Below are 17,371 nucleotides of genomic sequence, written 5' to 3' on the forward strand. Positions count from 1 at the left end.
CATAAAATCAGTAAATAATGATGATTTTTACGATGACGCATTCTTAAAATTGTTTCAGACAAGGTATACTTGTTTAAATCTTACCCTCATTTTATATGAAATAATTGCCTTACCGTGTCATGTCCGCCCTCCTAATAACGTCTGAATCAATGGATTTTATTTCCACGAAACAATACATTTTTTACAGGGCAAGATCGTCAGCCTTGAGTCCAATCCCCAACCTGGAGGAACAGGTCTCTGTATTTATGTCCCCAGGCAACGGGTACCATTTTCGTCTCCTTCAGCGACCCATGTTTGAATTATTCTAATCCGCCTCCACGTAAAATTCTTTCTACAATTTAACTTTCGCAATGTCAAAGTCTTGATGAATATTATCAAAAAGAAAGGAAAAAGAGAAGAAGATATTAAGGAAGGAGGGACGAGAGAAAGAGACTGTTTACCACGCACATGTCAGTAGTTAGTAAGATATAATTGCATTTGGACTTTTAAAAATACTTAGATCACTTAAAGGCGTGGTTTGCTTGTGTGCACGTGACCCTGGAGCCAGTATATGAACACTGTAACGGACTGTACTCGGCCACAACAACGCGGGCAACATGCAGGGAGATAAGTGGATCCACAAGGTAAGCGCACACAACAATATGACTGTATCTTATTTATTCAACATTGTCGAGTTGTGAGAAAGGAACATCTTTGTTCGATTGTCATTTTCATGGCCTAAAGAAGCTATACGTTTACCTCGTACGCTCAAAAAGAAAGAGAGAAAAATACAGACGACATTTTTTAAATTCAGTGGGGGAAATGTTGTGTCACGCTCGCATGCTATGACATTATGCTTTCTCATCACACAATATATGAAATGGAGGAATAATCTGGTGGCCGCGACCGTCTACTAGTCCGAATGTTTAATCTAGGACACGAAACGGAAAAATATATTTAAATTTGGTATTCGGGATCTGCACTAACATTTGTTTGAACTTATAATTTTAGTTCACATACGTCGCATATGATCTCTACTTAACTTAATTTCAAATCAGTTTTCGTCGATTATATCATCAATGATTAGTGCAATCGCTTTTTTTTCTAAAGTACAGAACACACTAACATCTCCTTCAGCAAATATTTGAAACATTTTTCAACGAGCCGATAGTGAACAGGTAATGAAATACAAAGAAAATTACTTTTTTCTTAATGAAATTTTGGATTTTCAAACTTCTTTGAAGCCATATTGTTGTAGAATGTGGTACAACAACATGGCGACCGTGGACGTGGTATATTAAGATTTTTGTGTGATGGCAAAAACTAATGAATCATTGAAGACAGACGATGAGATCTGGTAAAGAGAAAGTCCTTAAACCTGCCTATACATTTAGCACAAAAATTACATTGTATATTTAATATTATGAACGTGTCGACAAGGCAAAAATTTGAGATTACGTACCACAATAAGAAACGTAACCTATACTAGGGCGAATTATGTGATATATTTATTGACGTATGGTTTATTTTAGAACTTCCGTATTATGGCAATTAACTGAAAAATCGATGTAGTTAGTTGTGTAAATTTCGAATATGAGTTTTTAATTAGTCTAACAAATTCGTGTCAAATATATATTACACATCCTCAAGGGAACAAATTTGATGTGGGAGTGAATTAGTACTTTTATTCCTGTTGTGGTGATGCCAATGGTAACTGCCCTTATGAACTTCTGTAAGGCAATGTACGTGTAATACAAAATTTCCTGTGATTTATGCTGCACGAAATGTGTCTTCAAACGACATACGAATAGCAGGCCGTATTAAGCAGACTTCATTATTCAGTATTTCGGCGAGGTGTTCGTCTTCTCCTCCCAATAATTGAAATAAACGTGAAAATTACAGATATTTCCACTTCTGTAGATCCATTTTTCGTCAGAGGCACTGTCAGTGAAGTCTGTGGTATGTGTACCAGAAATTACAAAATCAAACAAAAAAATCAAAACAAACTCAGTGGTTTTAGTCCGCAAGCGAACTATACCGACCGAGCGACCGTCCCTTGTCGGCGAATTTAGTGCCAACTTTAGAGGGTAGAGGGTGTCACGTGGTCAGTGCAATGAATCCCCACGGCCGTTAATTTCGGTTGTATAGACCGGAGCCGCTATTTTCTTGAACTAGCTCCTCAATTATCCCCACGAGGCTGAGTGGACCCCGTTCCAGACACACTACTTCTCAGAAAATCTGGTAGCACCGGGAATCAAACCCGGACCTCTGGATCTGTAACCAGGGACTTTGCCCACTATACCACAAAAGCGGTCAGAGATTACAAAATCGTTGTCTGAAAGTATGTCATATTGGGATCAAGAATAAAAGTACAAACTATTTGAAAATCGGATTTTAATATCGGATGTTATAAAAATCCTGAATGAATTTTGTGAATTTTCATGTAGATAAATAACTATTCATTATATGTTGCTAATATGATGCAACTGAAGTTATTGTAGGTTTGTTTTAGTTCAGAATCAAACATGGACTTCTAAAATGAGAGGCGTGTTCCTGAATATATAGGTTATGACAACAGCCGGTAATCTCAAAATAACCGACACTGTGCATGTGATAAATCTAACAACCATCAGGAATTTATATTGATGCAAATTATGGACATAAGTTATTCATTAAACTGTATAATTTCTTGCGAGTAATTCCCATTATATTCGCTAAGATGAACACATTTGAAGGAAACATGCACCGCATGTTCTTCACAGAACAGGCAGTGCAGGGAATGTTTGTGGAAAAAGTAGAATTATTACTTTAGTTGTAACATAAGCGAATTCCGAACAAAATTATGATTTTAAATAGCATTTAGTTATAGGAATCGATTAAATCCTTCACGTGTAGTAACAACTTCAGAAAGAGATAATAAAACTCAGGAACAAAGCTTTATATGGTAGTTACCTTGACCACTGGACCCGATGAGCTACTACCAGCATCCGCAAAGTGAAGTTCAGTCCTTGACCACATTGTCTAATCTCGCCTGTGGAGTTCAGTACACATCAGCATAATCGACAGACAAATAACACAACAATTATTATTAAAGCTCTACAGCCCTCTATTGGACCTTGACCACTTTTTCAGTTTCTTGATCCTATGCACAGTGGTAGGACTCCTTGGACGGGGGATCAGCCCTTCGCAAGACCGTTACCTACACGCAGAACAGCACAATCACAGAATAAACGCACACACAGACATCCATGCTTTGAGTAGGATTCGAACCCATGATCATAGAGTTCGAACGAGCAAAGACAGTTCATGTTTAGACCGCGCGGCCATTTTGATCGGCGGTAACACAACAATATAAAGTAAAAAAATCCAGAGACAAGCGATGTAATGATAATAAGTAGCATAATTTACAGATAAAAACAATAATATAAAGTAATACAATCCACTGAGAAGTAACAAAATAATACATAACATAATTTTCGCAATGCACAGACAAGAAATGCTGTTCATATTACCACAGTCCACAGATACGTAACAGTGATATAGAGTACCGTAATCCACAGGCAACTAAAAGCACTGAAAAGAGTGGTCTAGTGGTAACGCTTCATGCTTTTTATTTTGCAGATTCTCGGTTCGATTCTTGGCCTTTCCTGTTTAAGTGTTTCTTGGTTTCATCAGTCTCTGCAGGCAAATTCCTGGATAGTACTTTGATTAGGCCACAACCGCATTTTTCTTAATTGCTTCGCAGTTCATCAATCACCCTATCATCCGACCACATATAGTTCCGTTAATGAATGCACTGTTAAAACAATCGATGTAAAAACACGAAGTACCGTGAACTACAGGCAATTAGTAACACAATCCACAGATGAGCAGCAGTAGAACAGGGAGGGAAACTTTATATTCCGCAGAACAATAACACAGTAATGCCAAGTACTGCAATCACTCCACAGAGAAGTTACAAAATATTTCAGGTTGCCATAATCTACACAGAAATAAATCAATAGGTCTATAGGTGTCACACTCCGCAGAGCAGTAAGACGACAATACAAAGTACAATAGTAAAGAAGTGTCGGTAAGATAAGGCACATTCATGCGGCAAGGCTTTGATCGCTGGAGTTCGAGCTCTCCACAGATGTACACCACTTCCTACCTCTCTGTTCTTTGCTATATAACTACTGGCAATTGTTACGAGGACCAAGGGAGACGTCGTTAGGGCCGAGATCACTCCATGTGCCTTAGATTAAGAAACAGTCCATCATCTCTCTTATAGGTGACTGAGAAAGCTGAGGACTAGACATATGTACAAGTATATGCTGAGTGAGTGTATGTCTACATGTACATGTTAAGTATAAAGTAAGTTAAGAGACATAATTCCTTTTGGAAATGGAACCAAAATACTGTATTTGCGCATGTATAGGCCGCACATTTTTTGCCAAAAATTCAAGAGGAAAACTGGGGTGCGGCTTATATTCGAAATATTCGAAATCACACTTCATTTAATCATATTCATTTCGGAATAATTTCTACTCCTGAAATAATATTCCAAGAAAATTATTTTTTCTATAATTTCTGTCTGAAAATTGTGCTGCGGCCTATACACGCACGCGGCCTATACATGCGTAAATACGGTAAAATAGTTTAACAAAAAATACGTTAATCCCAGTTATAACACATGGAAGATGCGTGTAACTCCATTTCAAAATATATTAAACTTTCAAAACTTTTCTTTGCGGTTTTCTTTTTTTCACTTATGCGGTAGCGTAGTTTGTCGAGGCACTATGCTTCAAGCCGGAAGGTTGCAGGTTCGAGTCCAGATGAGATAGAATTTTTCAATTGACCTAATCCTTCTAGCCTCACTATGACCCTGAAGTCGACTCAGCCCCTTAACAGAAATGAGTATCAGGAATTTTTCTGGGGGTAAAGGGCGGCCGGCGCGTAAGACCGACAACCTTACCACCATCTTTGAGCCAACTGTCTAGAAAATGTGGGAGCCTCGACGTCTCACAACCCTATGGGCCTCCACGGCCTGTTACAAGGATAGCTTTACCTTTATCTATCTCAATTTAGATTTCTTCTCTTACGTCTTTAGATGGCGCTTTCAGTGTCCGATGATAGGGCGGTTGATAAGTGATGAACTGGAAAAAATTGAGAAAGAAGTGGTCGTTACCTAATGAAGCTACTATTCAAGAGTTTGCCTAGAGAAACACAGCAAAACCACGAAAGAAGCTCAGTCAGGACAGCTGGAGCCCTGGTTGAGAGTTTAACTCGGGACTTATCGAATACAACTTCGCAGCTTTGCCTCTAGACCACCCTGTTTCGTGATATGAATTTTTCTCGCAGTAAACAGCAGAAATATTACACCGAAGAGTGATAAATTTTAGTATTGATAAAATTAATAATCAGCGGAAGATGTGTTGGCGCTTTATTTTTCTTTTATTGCTAGTGGGATGGGACTAAGTCCCTTGTACTGCGGCCACTTCTGGCCTATTGTACCAGCCCCAGATGATAGGTGAGGGTGATTGTGGAGCGATTGGTGGAATGAAGATTGGCAGGGGAAACCGAAGTACTCGGAGAAAACCTGCCCCAGCGCCACTTTGTCCACCACATATCCCAGTTGACCATACCCGGGATCGAACCCGGGCCATCGCGGTGGAAAGCCAGCGACTAACCGCTTGAGCTATGGCGCGGCCCTACTGGTGCTATGAGGGCATACTTCGTTAAATGTAGGCCTATGTAATAGAGAAAATATTTTAAAGACATTTAAGGTTCTTAACGAGAAGAATGTTTTAAATTGTGTATCTTTCGTTTCCAAGATAACATTTCTTTCTCGATTAATTTGGTTTAGTCATATTTAAGATTTATGAAAAGAAGTTACAGTGAAGTGACAGAGACCAACACTGAATTTAACCCGCAACTCTCAGTGTATACTTCTGGCACCAAATTTCATTAATTTCCGTTAAGATGTTTTGTGGATGGAGACTAGAGAGGAATGGTCTCTGTGTCACCCTTTTACTTCGTTCGGAGTGGTGGCTAATGTACCCGTATTTGGGCAATCTGTCTGAAGTCTGCGGCCGATGCTGCTACCTGGCAGGCTAACTCAGTCCCCGCCAGGTCTCACCAATATAAGAAATCTGCGAGCAAAAAACCAGCGTGAGCAGGTGGCTGGCCGGCTTCTCGCTCGGGGACTTCTTATACCCTGAAGATGGAGGCGATATGTTCCTTCGAAACGTCGGTTAACACAATATCTACACGGCGCCACATCCCAGAAGACGACGTTTTTCATAGTCACCGCCGTGAAAATCTCAAATCTTACACAGTTCTTAAGGTGTTCGTATAAACTTCAACGCAAGTGTGATTTTTTTAGGCAGAAAAATTGTTTTAAAATTATTTGCTAATACAGAAACCAGCAGATCTCTTCGTATGGTTCTAGAATTCTATTCAACCGAATTTGTGAATCACCCACCAATATATTTCACTTAACGTGGTACATCCTTGACGTAAAATTTACCTTATTGATTAATATAACATCGCTAAATATGTTACGAAACAATCTATAATACATCCACCGACCATGACTAATTATAGAGACTCGATGTCACCTTCCGAGAAAGCGAACTGATTTGTCAACTTCTGTCTGTAACTGTTTTCGTGTGTTCCGTAGTGACAATAAATAGAAGTACTTACTGGAGTTGAATATGAAGATTATATGATTACGTACTGAGATAGGGGACAGAATACTTAGGAACGTTAGAAAATAACATAAAATTTAATAGTTAAAGTTCCTCCGGTCTAGAAATCCGAGACTAACGGCCTTGGAACACGTTGCGCTGACCACGCGACACTCTCTATCAGCAAATGTTGGCACTAACTTCGCCGACAAGCGGCGGTCGCTCGATCGCTATAGTACGCTTGTGGACTGAGGACCACGGAGGATGAGCTAAAAATCCGGTCGAGATCTGGATCCGACATATCCAAAATACGATGCTGTAGTCTTAACCAGAACACAGTGATTTCGAGACACTTGTTCGAGTCTCGGTTATTGCTTAAAAATTTTAATGACGGAAACCCGGAACTTAGTTCTGCAGATAGGGAAGGAGGGGACTTCTGAGGATATGGAAATCGTAAATGTTCAGATGGTGGCTGTATTCTGGAAGAAGTAATGCAGGCCTCCTCGCGTGACAAGATCTAAGCCCCGTCAGCTGTTTATGTAGATAGGTATAGAACGGGAGAGAATTCCATGGGAGTATAAAGTGTTCATTGTACATATGTTCTAGAAGGGGAATAAAATCAGTATTAGAATTTTTCATGAGCATCTCTTTTCATGCTAACCCTAGTCTAAAAGAATTCTTGTAGAGAATGACCTATACCAGGATGACAACCATAATAATTGAGATCGTGGCACGCGGTAGCGTAGTTTGTTGAGGCATCATACTACAAGCCGGAAGGTAGCGGGTTCGAGTGCTGATGAGGTGGATTTTTTCAGTTTACTTAATCCTTCCAGCTGCACAATGGCCCCGGGGTCGACTCAGTCTCTAACAGAAATGATTACCAGGAATCTTCCTGGGGGGTAAAGGGCGGCCGGCGCATAAGTCTGACAACCTTACTGCCATCTGTTCTCGAGTGTCTAGAGAAACAGTGGGAGCCTCGACGTCTCACAACCCTATGGGTCTCCACGGCCTGTTACAGGGATAGCTTTACCTTTTTTAAATCATTGAAATCGTCTCTTTAACCAAATATATATATACACTCGTATATATATATATATATACACTCGTATATATATATATATATTTGGTTATATATATTATATGGGGAATTTTGTAGATAAATAAAAGAATAGCAGCACAGTATATACACACTTTGCAAATCTTAAAATTGTTTTTGGTTCGAAGGAATTTTGTTCAAAATAAATTAAGCTTGCGATGTTTGAAAAAGTGTTGAATTAATGAGATCCAGTCTTGAAGAAGTATAACTTATCAGACTCTGAGGGAAAGCTTCATCGTCATTATTTTTGTTGTTAAGACAAATGGTCCATGAATTTCCAGCGTATTTGGAATTGAACAGCTTCAACAAATTGTTACAAACGTGACGTATAATTTGGTGAAGATATGACATGCTAAAGAAGCGACAATTTTTCTTTTGATTCAATAAATAAACCAATAAAAATTTCAGTTATCTCTCTAGCTAATCGTCACGTCATAATGGGAATGAGGTTGGATGGTGCAAAGCTTCACTGTATACTCATTGTATAGGAGGCTGGTCATGCCCCAAAGCAGTTGTTAATGTGATGATAAGGAGAGAAATATCCAGTGCCCTTCCCCTGAATCGAATTACCGTCATCCAGCAGTACAATATTATTATAAAAAAAAAAATAGAGGATTCAAATTCCGTAATTGCTGAAATATATGTATTGTGGCATGTAGACCCATTGCTAGACAACGACAACGAAATAAGCAGCTATACAATAGCCGTTGCCAAGTAATAGCTCCGTAAACAACGACCGTTCCTAGGTAATGGTGGCAACAGATACGCACGCAAGATAGAAATGTTGTTGGAAGCGATGTTCCCTGTGAGGTCCTTTCCGAGGCTATTTAACGAGGGATAACTGCCATTAGAAGAGAGTCTTGAGACGGCAGTGAGACGAGTAGGAAGTTGGTGTGAAAGGGCCACTAGCCTGGGAGTTAGTGAAGAGTTGGATGTTGAGTGAGTTAGAGGGGTGCTGCGGTTGCTGTTAGTAGCTGCTAACTGAGGTACGGAGGTACGGGGACAGTTGGGGAACCAAGAGGAATGGCAACATTCGCCGTTGGACGCCGTTACCAGAGGAGTGGTGAAGACACAGCAAGCTGAGAAGACTTAAGTGGGTCCTGCAGTGAACTGTAAAGTGTGTGAATTAGTGAAACGGTTACAGTTGCTTGTAATTACGAGTTGTGTGTATGAGTGTGCAATGAGTCCGATTACCAATCCGAACTACGTCTACAGTCATTAAAATCGCGACAATATGTAAAGAACCGGGGTGGAGCAGTCGCCATAGCGACGAGCTGCGGGCAGGACGGCCTGTATTCGATTCCTGACAAGGGTAAGATTTTTCTCTTCTCCATAATGTCCAGACCAGCTCCTGGGCCCACCCAATTGGTATGGGGGGACAATTTCCCCAAGGGTAAAGCGGCCATGGCGTGAAACCGACCACTCACCTCCATCTAATGCCGGGGTCAAGAATGGTTGAGCGATACCTCAAATCCCCATATGACTTCATGGAACAGTGCTTAATTAAAAAAGCACAGGGATATTTACGTTATTCAGAGAGATTTTTGAAGCAAACATTTCTTTCTGTTCGCAGGCCGGCACCTGTGGCCTGATTGTCGCATTGACAGTTGTCGTGGCATCACTGTGTGTTGATGGGTATCCTACTTACCAAGTATGGGACATGAAGGAAATAACCGAAGAAGACATGAATAAGTCTACACGTTGCAGTTCTGATGTAAGTAACAAGCCATTGCTACCAACTGTTGTTTGGGCGTCTTCTAAGGTTTATGTAGGTAGGAACCTCTACATTTTCAATGCAGCGTCTTCTTAATGACAAGTTACTGGTTGTGGCTTCACACAATTAATAGCAACGGGAGAAGTGCAAAATAAAGATAGATAAAACAAAATTAAAAATATGAACGACAAGGACATTTCTATGTCCAATATGGCTTCCACTTAACACGCAAAGAAATTCAAAGCCGTTACAGCCGGACAGATCTGTGTTCAGACTTTATTCCTGTGTAATATGTGAGACAGGACGTGTACACAACATTGAAGTAATTGGTTGAGGCACTATGTTACAAGCCGGAAGGTAGCGGGTTCGATTCCCTATGAAGTGGATTTTTAACTGACCTAATCCTTCCAGCCGCACTATGTCCCTGGGGTCGACTCAGCCTCTAACAGAAATGAGTACAAGGAATCTTCCGGGGGCGGGGGGTAAAGGGCGGCCGGCGCTTAAAGCTGACAACCTTACCGCCGTCTGTGAGCCGCTTGTCTAGCGAATATGTGGGAAACTAGAAGTCTCACAACCGTATGGGCCTTCAAGGCCTGTTACAGGGATAGCTTTACCTTACATTGACCATTCAGGATGGGGCCACACGAGCGCACAAAATGCGTCCGTTGTAACGAACGTCGTGACGTCCGTTGTAGAAATAAATAAGAGAGGCGAATGTTACGCTTTCTTCTGGCTCCATTGCAGACAAAAAACTACGCACCGCATTCTGCAACTGTGTGGTGTCCTCAGCAACGTCCGTCATAAAGTACGTTCATTGCAACGGACGTACTTCGTGCGCTCGTGCGGTCCCAGCCTCACATGGTTAACCGCTGGTCACCTGGTTTCGAATAAGAGAACACTGGTGTGTCAGTAAGGGGCTGGCCCTGTCTGAGGTGAGATGTCGGGCTTCAAATTCGCCCAGGCTACCGACCACTGCGATTGATCTATTGGGCGATTTTCCTCAGAGTCTCTAGGGAAATTGCACGACCGCTTCCTTCCAAATCCATACCTACTCACCATTCATTGCTGTACAATCCAACAGCTGGATTAATACTGAAAATGACTAAAGAATCATGTATCTTTGGATAGTGTGCTGTAGAGGCCGCAGCTGCTGAAAAGCAACTTATTGCTCATTGAACGTTAATACTGGTCTGTTGAGTCATTAATTCAATGTTTAAACAACATTTTTTCCAATTAGCAAAAACACGTAAAGAAATCAGCAGTATAAACATGATATTTTTAGCATACAACCAAAACAATTAGAGAGTGCAATGTGCAGTCTGATCTAGATAACCGTAGAACACTCCACATACAGTCTGTACAGATTAAGATAGACACAGAAACCTGAAGGATTTCGAAGAATCAATTTTGAGGGCGTTTTTGAAAACTCTAAAAGTAAAGTAAGTAAAGTAAAGGTATCCCTGTAACAGGCCGTGGGGGCCTATAGGGTTGTGAGATGTTGAGGTTCCTACATTTTCTAGACAATCGGCTCATAGATGGCGGTGAGGTTGCCAGCCTTACGCGCCGGCCGCCCTTTACCCCCACGAATATTCCTAGTACTAATTTCTGTTAAAGGCTGAGTCGACCCCAGGGCCATAGGGTGGCTGGAAGTATTAGGTCAATTGAAAAAATCCACCTCATCGGGAATCGATCCTGCGACCTTCCGGCTTGTAGCATAGTGCCTCAACCAACTACGCTACCGCATGCCCAAAAATTGATTTACTGATATGCATGTTTTCCCTTCCATCGCCAAATGTTTATAATCCTAAAGCTATTACCTCACCCAGACACACGTACGTATGTTCCTGATCGTGATAATGAAATCATTGCTCATTTCTCCTTAAATGCAGCATAATGTACGTATGTAGCTATCATAGAATTTCCGTATCAGTTCTGAATTTATGTGGCAGACCTACTTCCCAGTTCCCTTGTGCAGTTTTTGAAAGAGTAAGATACCGAGGATTGGAATATTTTATGAAAGATTAAAATTTTGTCGGTATGTGGAATATGTACCTAAAATCAGCGGGAAGTCCAAGTATAATTGTAGAACGTAACTAGATCATCTTTATTATCTGTACAGCTCTCGAAGAAATGTTAGGGTAATTTGTCATCATGGGCTGAAGTTCTTGATTTGCTCATCTGGTGATTGTCATTGGTGGTATTACAATTTTGAGTTATATTATGGCCCTGGGGTCGACTCTGCCGCTAACAGAAATGAGTATCAGGAATCTTCCTGGGGGTAAAGGGCGGTCGACCGGCGCGTAAGGCTGACAACCTTACCGCCATCTGTGAGCTGACTGTATAGGAAATGCGGGAGCCTCGACGTCTCACAATCGTATGGGCCACCACGGTCTGTTACAGGGATAGCTTCTTTTTTAATGTAGCTCATTTGGACAAAATGAAATGTGATGAACGTTTCAGTTCAGGTGTAGGTGAGATGATAATATTAAATCAGGTCAATCAATAATTTGTTAGGATGTGAAGTGACTTTGAATCATGTCCATTCTTTAATTTGAAGATTTCGATTCCGTTGTAGTAGAGAAAGTAATATTATTTTCGCGAATTACTGTTATAAGAGACGAAATCCTATAATACAATAGACTGTGAAGAAACATTTAACGATTTCCAAACCATCTAAAATGGATAACTATGGAGATTTCGTCTGACTGTGTTCTTCATAAAGCTGTTCTTTCAACAACATGAGCATACGAGATCATTTAACACAATGCACGAGACTGAAACGTGATATGATGACGCCATGTAAATTAAATTAATTGCTGTTACACATTAATGTTGTCTGGGCTGAACTTTGGAGCCTGCATGACCTGATCCACGTAACCTCTGTACATATAGAAATTCAGGAAAGATATATCTCAACAGAAACTTTGCCAGACAAGTCCAATAAAAAATACAATTGCATGTATTCACACTAGCCTACTGTAAGCTTTCAATTAATTTACTAAATCTGCTGTCACATTTTTAGACGGAGGTATCCATGGCCAGTTTCAACACTGCATGAAATATTGAGCGAAGTTTGTTTGTGTCTTTTCAAAAGTATTTAAATAGAGCATATGTAGATATTATGAGATCTATATTTTATGTTATGTACATATCGTTTCGTATGAATACAGAAGTTTTATAAAACTTATTAAAGTTTAAAAAATTTATGATGATGGATCGATATTAATCAAAATTAAATTAATTCAGCAACTTCTGGCGTGACCAAAATAATACTAAAAGTAATTGAAACCGGTGAAGTAAATTCGTAGGCGTAACTCGCGGCTTCCTAGTCTATCCATTGCGAAATACGAACAAAAACTAAGATCTTTTATTTTCTCATCATCAGACTTTGTTTCATTAGTCTGTTGCTTCGAATTGTGAGTTCGAAACATGTTCTGATAAAGACAGCATACGATATATTCCCATTGAAACTTTAGAAAATGCTAGTTAAAGTTCAATAAGTATTCATTTGACTTTATTATGTGTAATGCCCCATATGATACTGATGGACACTGTCGAATGACTCGTACTATCGCATATTTATTCGATATCGGAATGCAAGTATCGGATAATTCATTTGGTATTTTTCATTTTTTACTATTGCAATGACGGGAAACATGTATAATGAACACATCTCAGTCTAATATAAAATCCACATTTGAATTTATTTACCTATCAATAAACCTATATTTTACAAAATAATTGCACATGTACGTTCATATTTGTCTGGGTTCTGAGGAATGTTCTTTTCAGAGGAAACGTATTTTCATTGCTTCAACCCTAAATATGGTGGCGGTCTGTTTTTTCGTAAGGTTGGGCTCCCTCCGACTTACAAGGTGTTACAACCCAGAAAAGTGTACTCGTCATAATTGCTGCCGTCAAAACCTCAATTTTTTTTCTATCTATGGCTTTACATCCCTCCTGTTGGACCCTGACCGCTTTTTCAGTTTCTTAATCCTGTAAACAGTCGGTAGGACTCCTTGGACGGGGGATCAGCCAGTCGCAAGGCCGCTACCTACACACAGAATAAACACACACAGACATTCATGCCTTGAGTGGGATTCGAACCCACGATCCCAGCGTTCGAGCGAGCGAAGAATTCAAATTCACCTTCAGTAAAATTACTTCTAGTGAAAATTCAGTTAAAGAGTACACACCCGTATTGACAGTAGTAAAATAGGTTATGCCAGACGAGAATTCACATAATTCACTAAGCATCCACAGGTTTGTCTGCCCACAAGTTACATTGCAATAATTAGTAATGAGACTGATTTGCAATTGTTCATGTGGTTTTCTTTCTGACCAGCAGATGGTAGCCAATGCTGTAATATGATTTTATGGATCGGTACTTTGGTCATGGATTGCAGTGCCTAACCATTGTGTGTATCATTACTCGAAATCAAAAAGCCTATGCATAGTTCCAAATTACCGAATGCTATCAAACCTAACCAAAGAATTTCGGACCTCTGCTATATTTGTAATTTTTCACATTTAATAAGCTTTAATGCAACATATTTATGACCAAACAATGAGTGGTGGGTCTGGAGGAATTAAAAACTGGAGAAATATGGAAATATACCAAATATTAATACAAAAAATTACAAGCATTAAAAATATATTGTTCTGTCCTCAGTACTATGCTACTTCGCTTATATTGGTTCCAAATGGATTCTTAATAGCAGTTATATAAAGTATCACAATTCCAAAAAGGAATATGTTACATGGGGGTAAAGATCTTTAATCATTTGCCACCAGAAATCAAATCTATGTCTAATGACTTGAAAAATTTTAAAATTCAGTTGACAACATTTTTATTGCAAAACTCTTTTTGTACATGTGATGAATTCTTTAGTAACAAATTTGCCTAGAAATAAGGATAATAGCATAAACAATTTTAATATTGCATAATTTTATGAATAGTGATGTAAGACTGTAAATTTAACACGTTTTTTATCTATTATAATGATTATAAGCTGTACATATATATTTATAATTGTATTGTACTACATTAACTATGTGACTGGTTCTATATCTATGTATATGGATTTATGGAATATACAATAAATGAATGAATGAATGAATCAGAATGAAAAAGTAACATTTAAAAAATATAAGTATAAAACTATAAAAGCAGGATTCTGCATCATGTTCACATGTCCTCGGTCTCTCTTCACCTTGCGTGAATACACAGTTATAGAATATTCCTGTAGGCCAGGAATTTTCCATTCATCCTAAATGTTCTTACCATCTAATTATGTTAATTATTTATATTCATATCTATTTGAGGTTCCTTTCATATATCTGCACTATCACGTGATTAAGTAGCTAATATCCAACCAAATCTGTTACCTTTGTTCTACATAAAACATGTTGGTGTTGACCTATTTCTACCAGAATATCCAACTGAGTTTTATTTTATTTAAGCTTTTTGGCTACACAAAATCCCTAATATATTTAGTGATCTTACAAAAAATTAACAGGCTTTAAATTATAGAAAGAAAACTTTCTTACTGAATGTACAGATTATTAACCTGTTCTGTGCACTATATGCCTATCTTCTCTTGGAAGTTCCAATGTTTCTTCTTCCTTTAGGAGGTATTTTTGTAATTCCACTAGGTTCTATATGATCTTGGTGTATTCAAACTGACCAAACTTTTCTTGTCTATAATGTGTTCCTGAATGCAGTAGTGAGAAACAAAGTTGATTTTCATGCTTTACAGAACGATACAGAGACATTGTGTCAGAGGTGTGCAAAGTCAACCAAGTCGATCACATTATACCCCCTGTGCTGTGACAAGAAAGAGACTGTGAGGGAATGGTGTGAGTCTTACCTCAACTTTGGCATCCGTCTGTGAGATAGGTGGCAGTAAAGCACACAAGATTTAGAGCTCTCTTTTAAGTTATTAATGAAGACAGTTTAACCATTTGATTGTAAACACAAAGGTAATGTGTGAGTACTTCCTATATCTTCCACATTGAGAGATGAAGAGTAACATAATCTACTTCATATGAGTACATTAAGCTACTGACATTCCAAATTGCACCTTTTGAATTTCAGGTGACTGAAACAAATGTGAATTACTTAAGTTTCCATCCAAATTTGTCCCTTAAACAACAAATACTAACATGACTTACACTGTAGGTGCAAATACTAAAAGGAAACATCTCAGAACACTCTCAAATATCCGATCCAAGAATTATTTATTCACCAATTCAGAATTAAGTGAAAAGCCTGTTCCAAACTCACACTATGATACCAACAAGAGGTTTGAGTTCCTTTTGTTATTGTCCTTTTCTAATTCAGCAATTGCTTTCTTCATGTTATTCCAAATACTGCAGGATCTGGACCTGTGATTCTCCCCTCTCAATATTCCTCTGGACTCATGTAATTGAAAACTCTTTTTGCAAGATCTGTCTTCATTCCACTATGTATAATGTCATTAGGGACAAGATTTTGTCTATTTGATTATGTATCATGAGATGTAAATATGAAATTCTTTACAGACTTTAAAAATGATTTAATAATTACATAGATTTCTGTTATCAGTTTGAAGTAATTAGATATAAGAATTGTACTCTAATCAGTCTTCCATAAATAACTTGAAGAGCATCAAATAATGTTAATAACAATGCTCTGTTACTAGCTTGAATATAAATATGTTTAGCAGTCACCATAATTAAAATATTGAATATTTTCATTTAAATATTTCAGTTTATTTGGAAGTCCAAATATATGTTGCACATTTATCTTAAATGTGCAAAAACTTTAGATTTCACTGGGATCTAAACTATGACCTGCATAGAAACCAAAGAATAAAATGCTATTAATAATAAATATAATTTGTTCATAATTAATGTTTACAAATGTTGAAACAAAATGCACAAGCTCTTTAGTCTTGTTATGTTTCTTGTGATACATACTGTATGTTGACTAAGTCTACCAGTCAGTATGTTTTCTTATAAAAGATCTCAGTAGCCAATGTATTCTGAATATAGGGCAATTGGGATGAAAAGTATCCCTGCGTTATATTTTGGTGAACATGGTAACCATATAAGCACTGTACTTGTACTTTAATAATGTGTATATTTTGCCACAGCGATTCCCAACCTGTCATATTCATGATCTCCATTCAGACAGTTGCTCTTGAATAACTTGTAGTAGCTATCACATATACCTCAATTGTGGTGATTTAACGGAGATTGATAGTTAAAAATGTGATATTAACTATTAAGGTTACAGTGCACAATAATTAATCTGGTAATAACACTTAATGGCAGAGACATGGAAATATGAACACTTTCTAACTGTATGAATTAACATGATCTCTACTTTTTGTATAAAGTGCATATTACTTTCAAGACTAAATTTAATTCCTAGTATTAGTTTCTTTTAGTCATCTTATACTGTGGAATTTCTGAACACAAATTTTAATATTCTATATATTTGAAGGAGATGCAGTGGAACTATCCTATCTGTAATGAAAAGGGGTTCCCAGAACCCTAGCTGTGATTTCTTTTTCTACAAAAGCAAATAACCATAGTTGGAGGTTGAGAATCGTGTTTTTAATATTGTTATTACATCTGTAATATCTGTAAACCGAGGGCTGTGATTTCACAATAAAATTAAAAGAATGAAGAATAATAATGCTACCTAAAAGTTCCCTTCTCTATATTCCTCACGTGTGTTCAAATGATTAGTCCATAAATCAAATTCGGATGTCATTTAATATAAACAGATAACATATTTCAAAGTGGTAAAGGAGCTCTGTTCATGTTTCTCCCCCATGATAGGGCAGGATGTAAATTTGCACTTCTCAGTTCTCATCTCCTCCACTTATCTTAACACACACACAATATCTCTTACCTTCCCTGCAT

At 38.3% G+C, this 17,371-nt stretch overlaps 1 protein-coding gene across 1 annotated transcript; it reads left to right on the forward strand.

Annotated features, from left to right (window-relative positions):
* The first annotated feature begins 521 nt into the window (after positions 1 to 521).
* LOC111874031 lies at positions 522 to 17,134 on the forward strand. Its single transcript, XM_023869155.2, has 3 exons — positions 522 to 623; positions 9,317 to 9,457; positions 15,217 to 17,134. The coding sequence occupies exons 1-3, from the start codon at positions 597 to 599 to the stop codon at positions 15,349 to 15,351; spliced, it is 303 nt and encodes a 100-aa protein (XP_023724923.1). The 5' UTR covers positions 522 to 596; the 3' UTR covers positions 15,352 to 17,134.
* The last annotated feature ends 237 nt before the right edge of the window (positions 17,135 to 17,371 follow it).

The sequence above is a fragment of the Cryptotermes secundus genome, unplaced genomic scaffold, assembly GCF_002891405.2.
Source record: "Cryptotermes secundus unplaced genomic scaffold, Csec_1.0 scaffold1683, whole genome shotgun sequence".
Lineage (NCBI taxonomy): Eukaryota > Metazoa > Arthropoda > Insecta > Blattodea > Kalotermitidae > Cryptotermes > Cryptotermes secundus.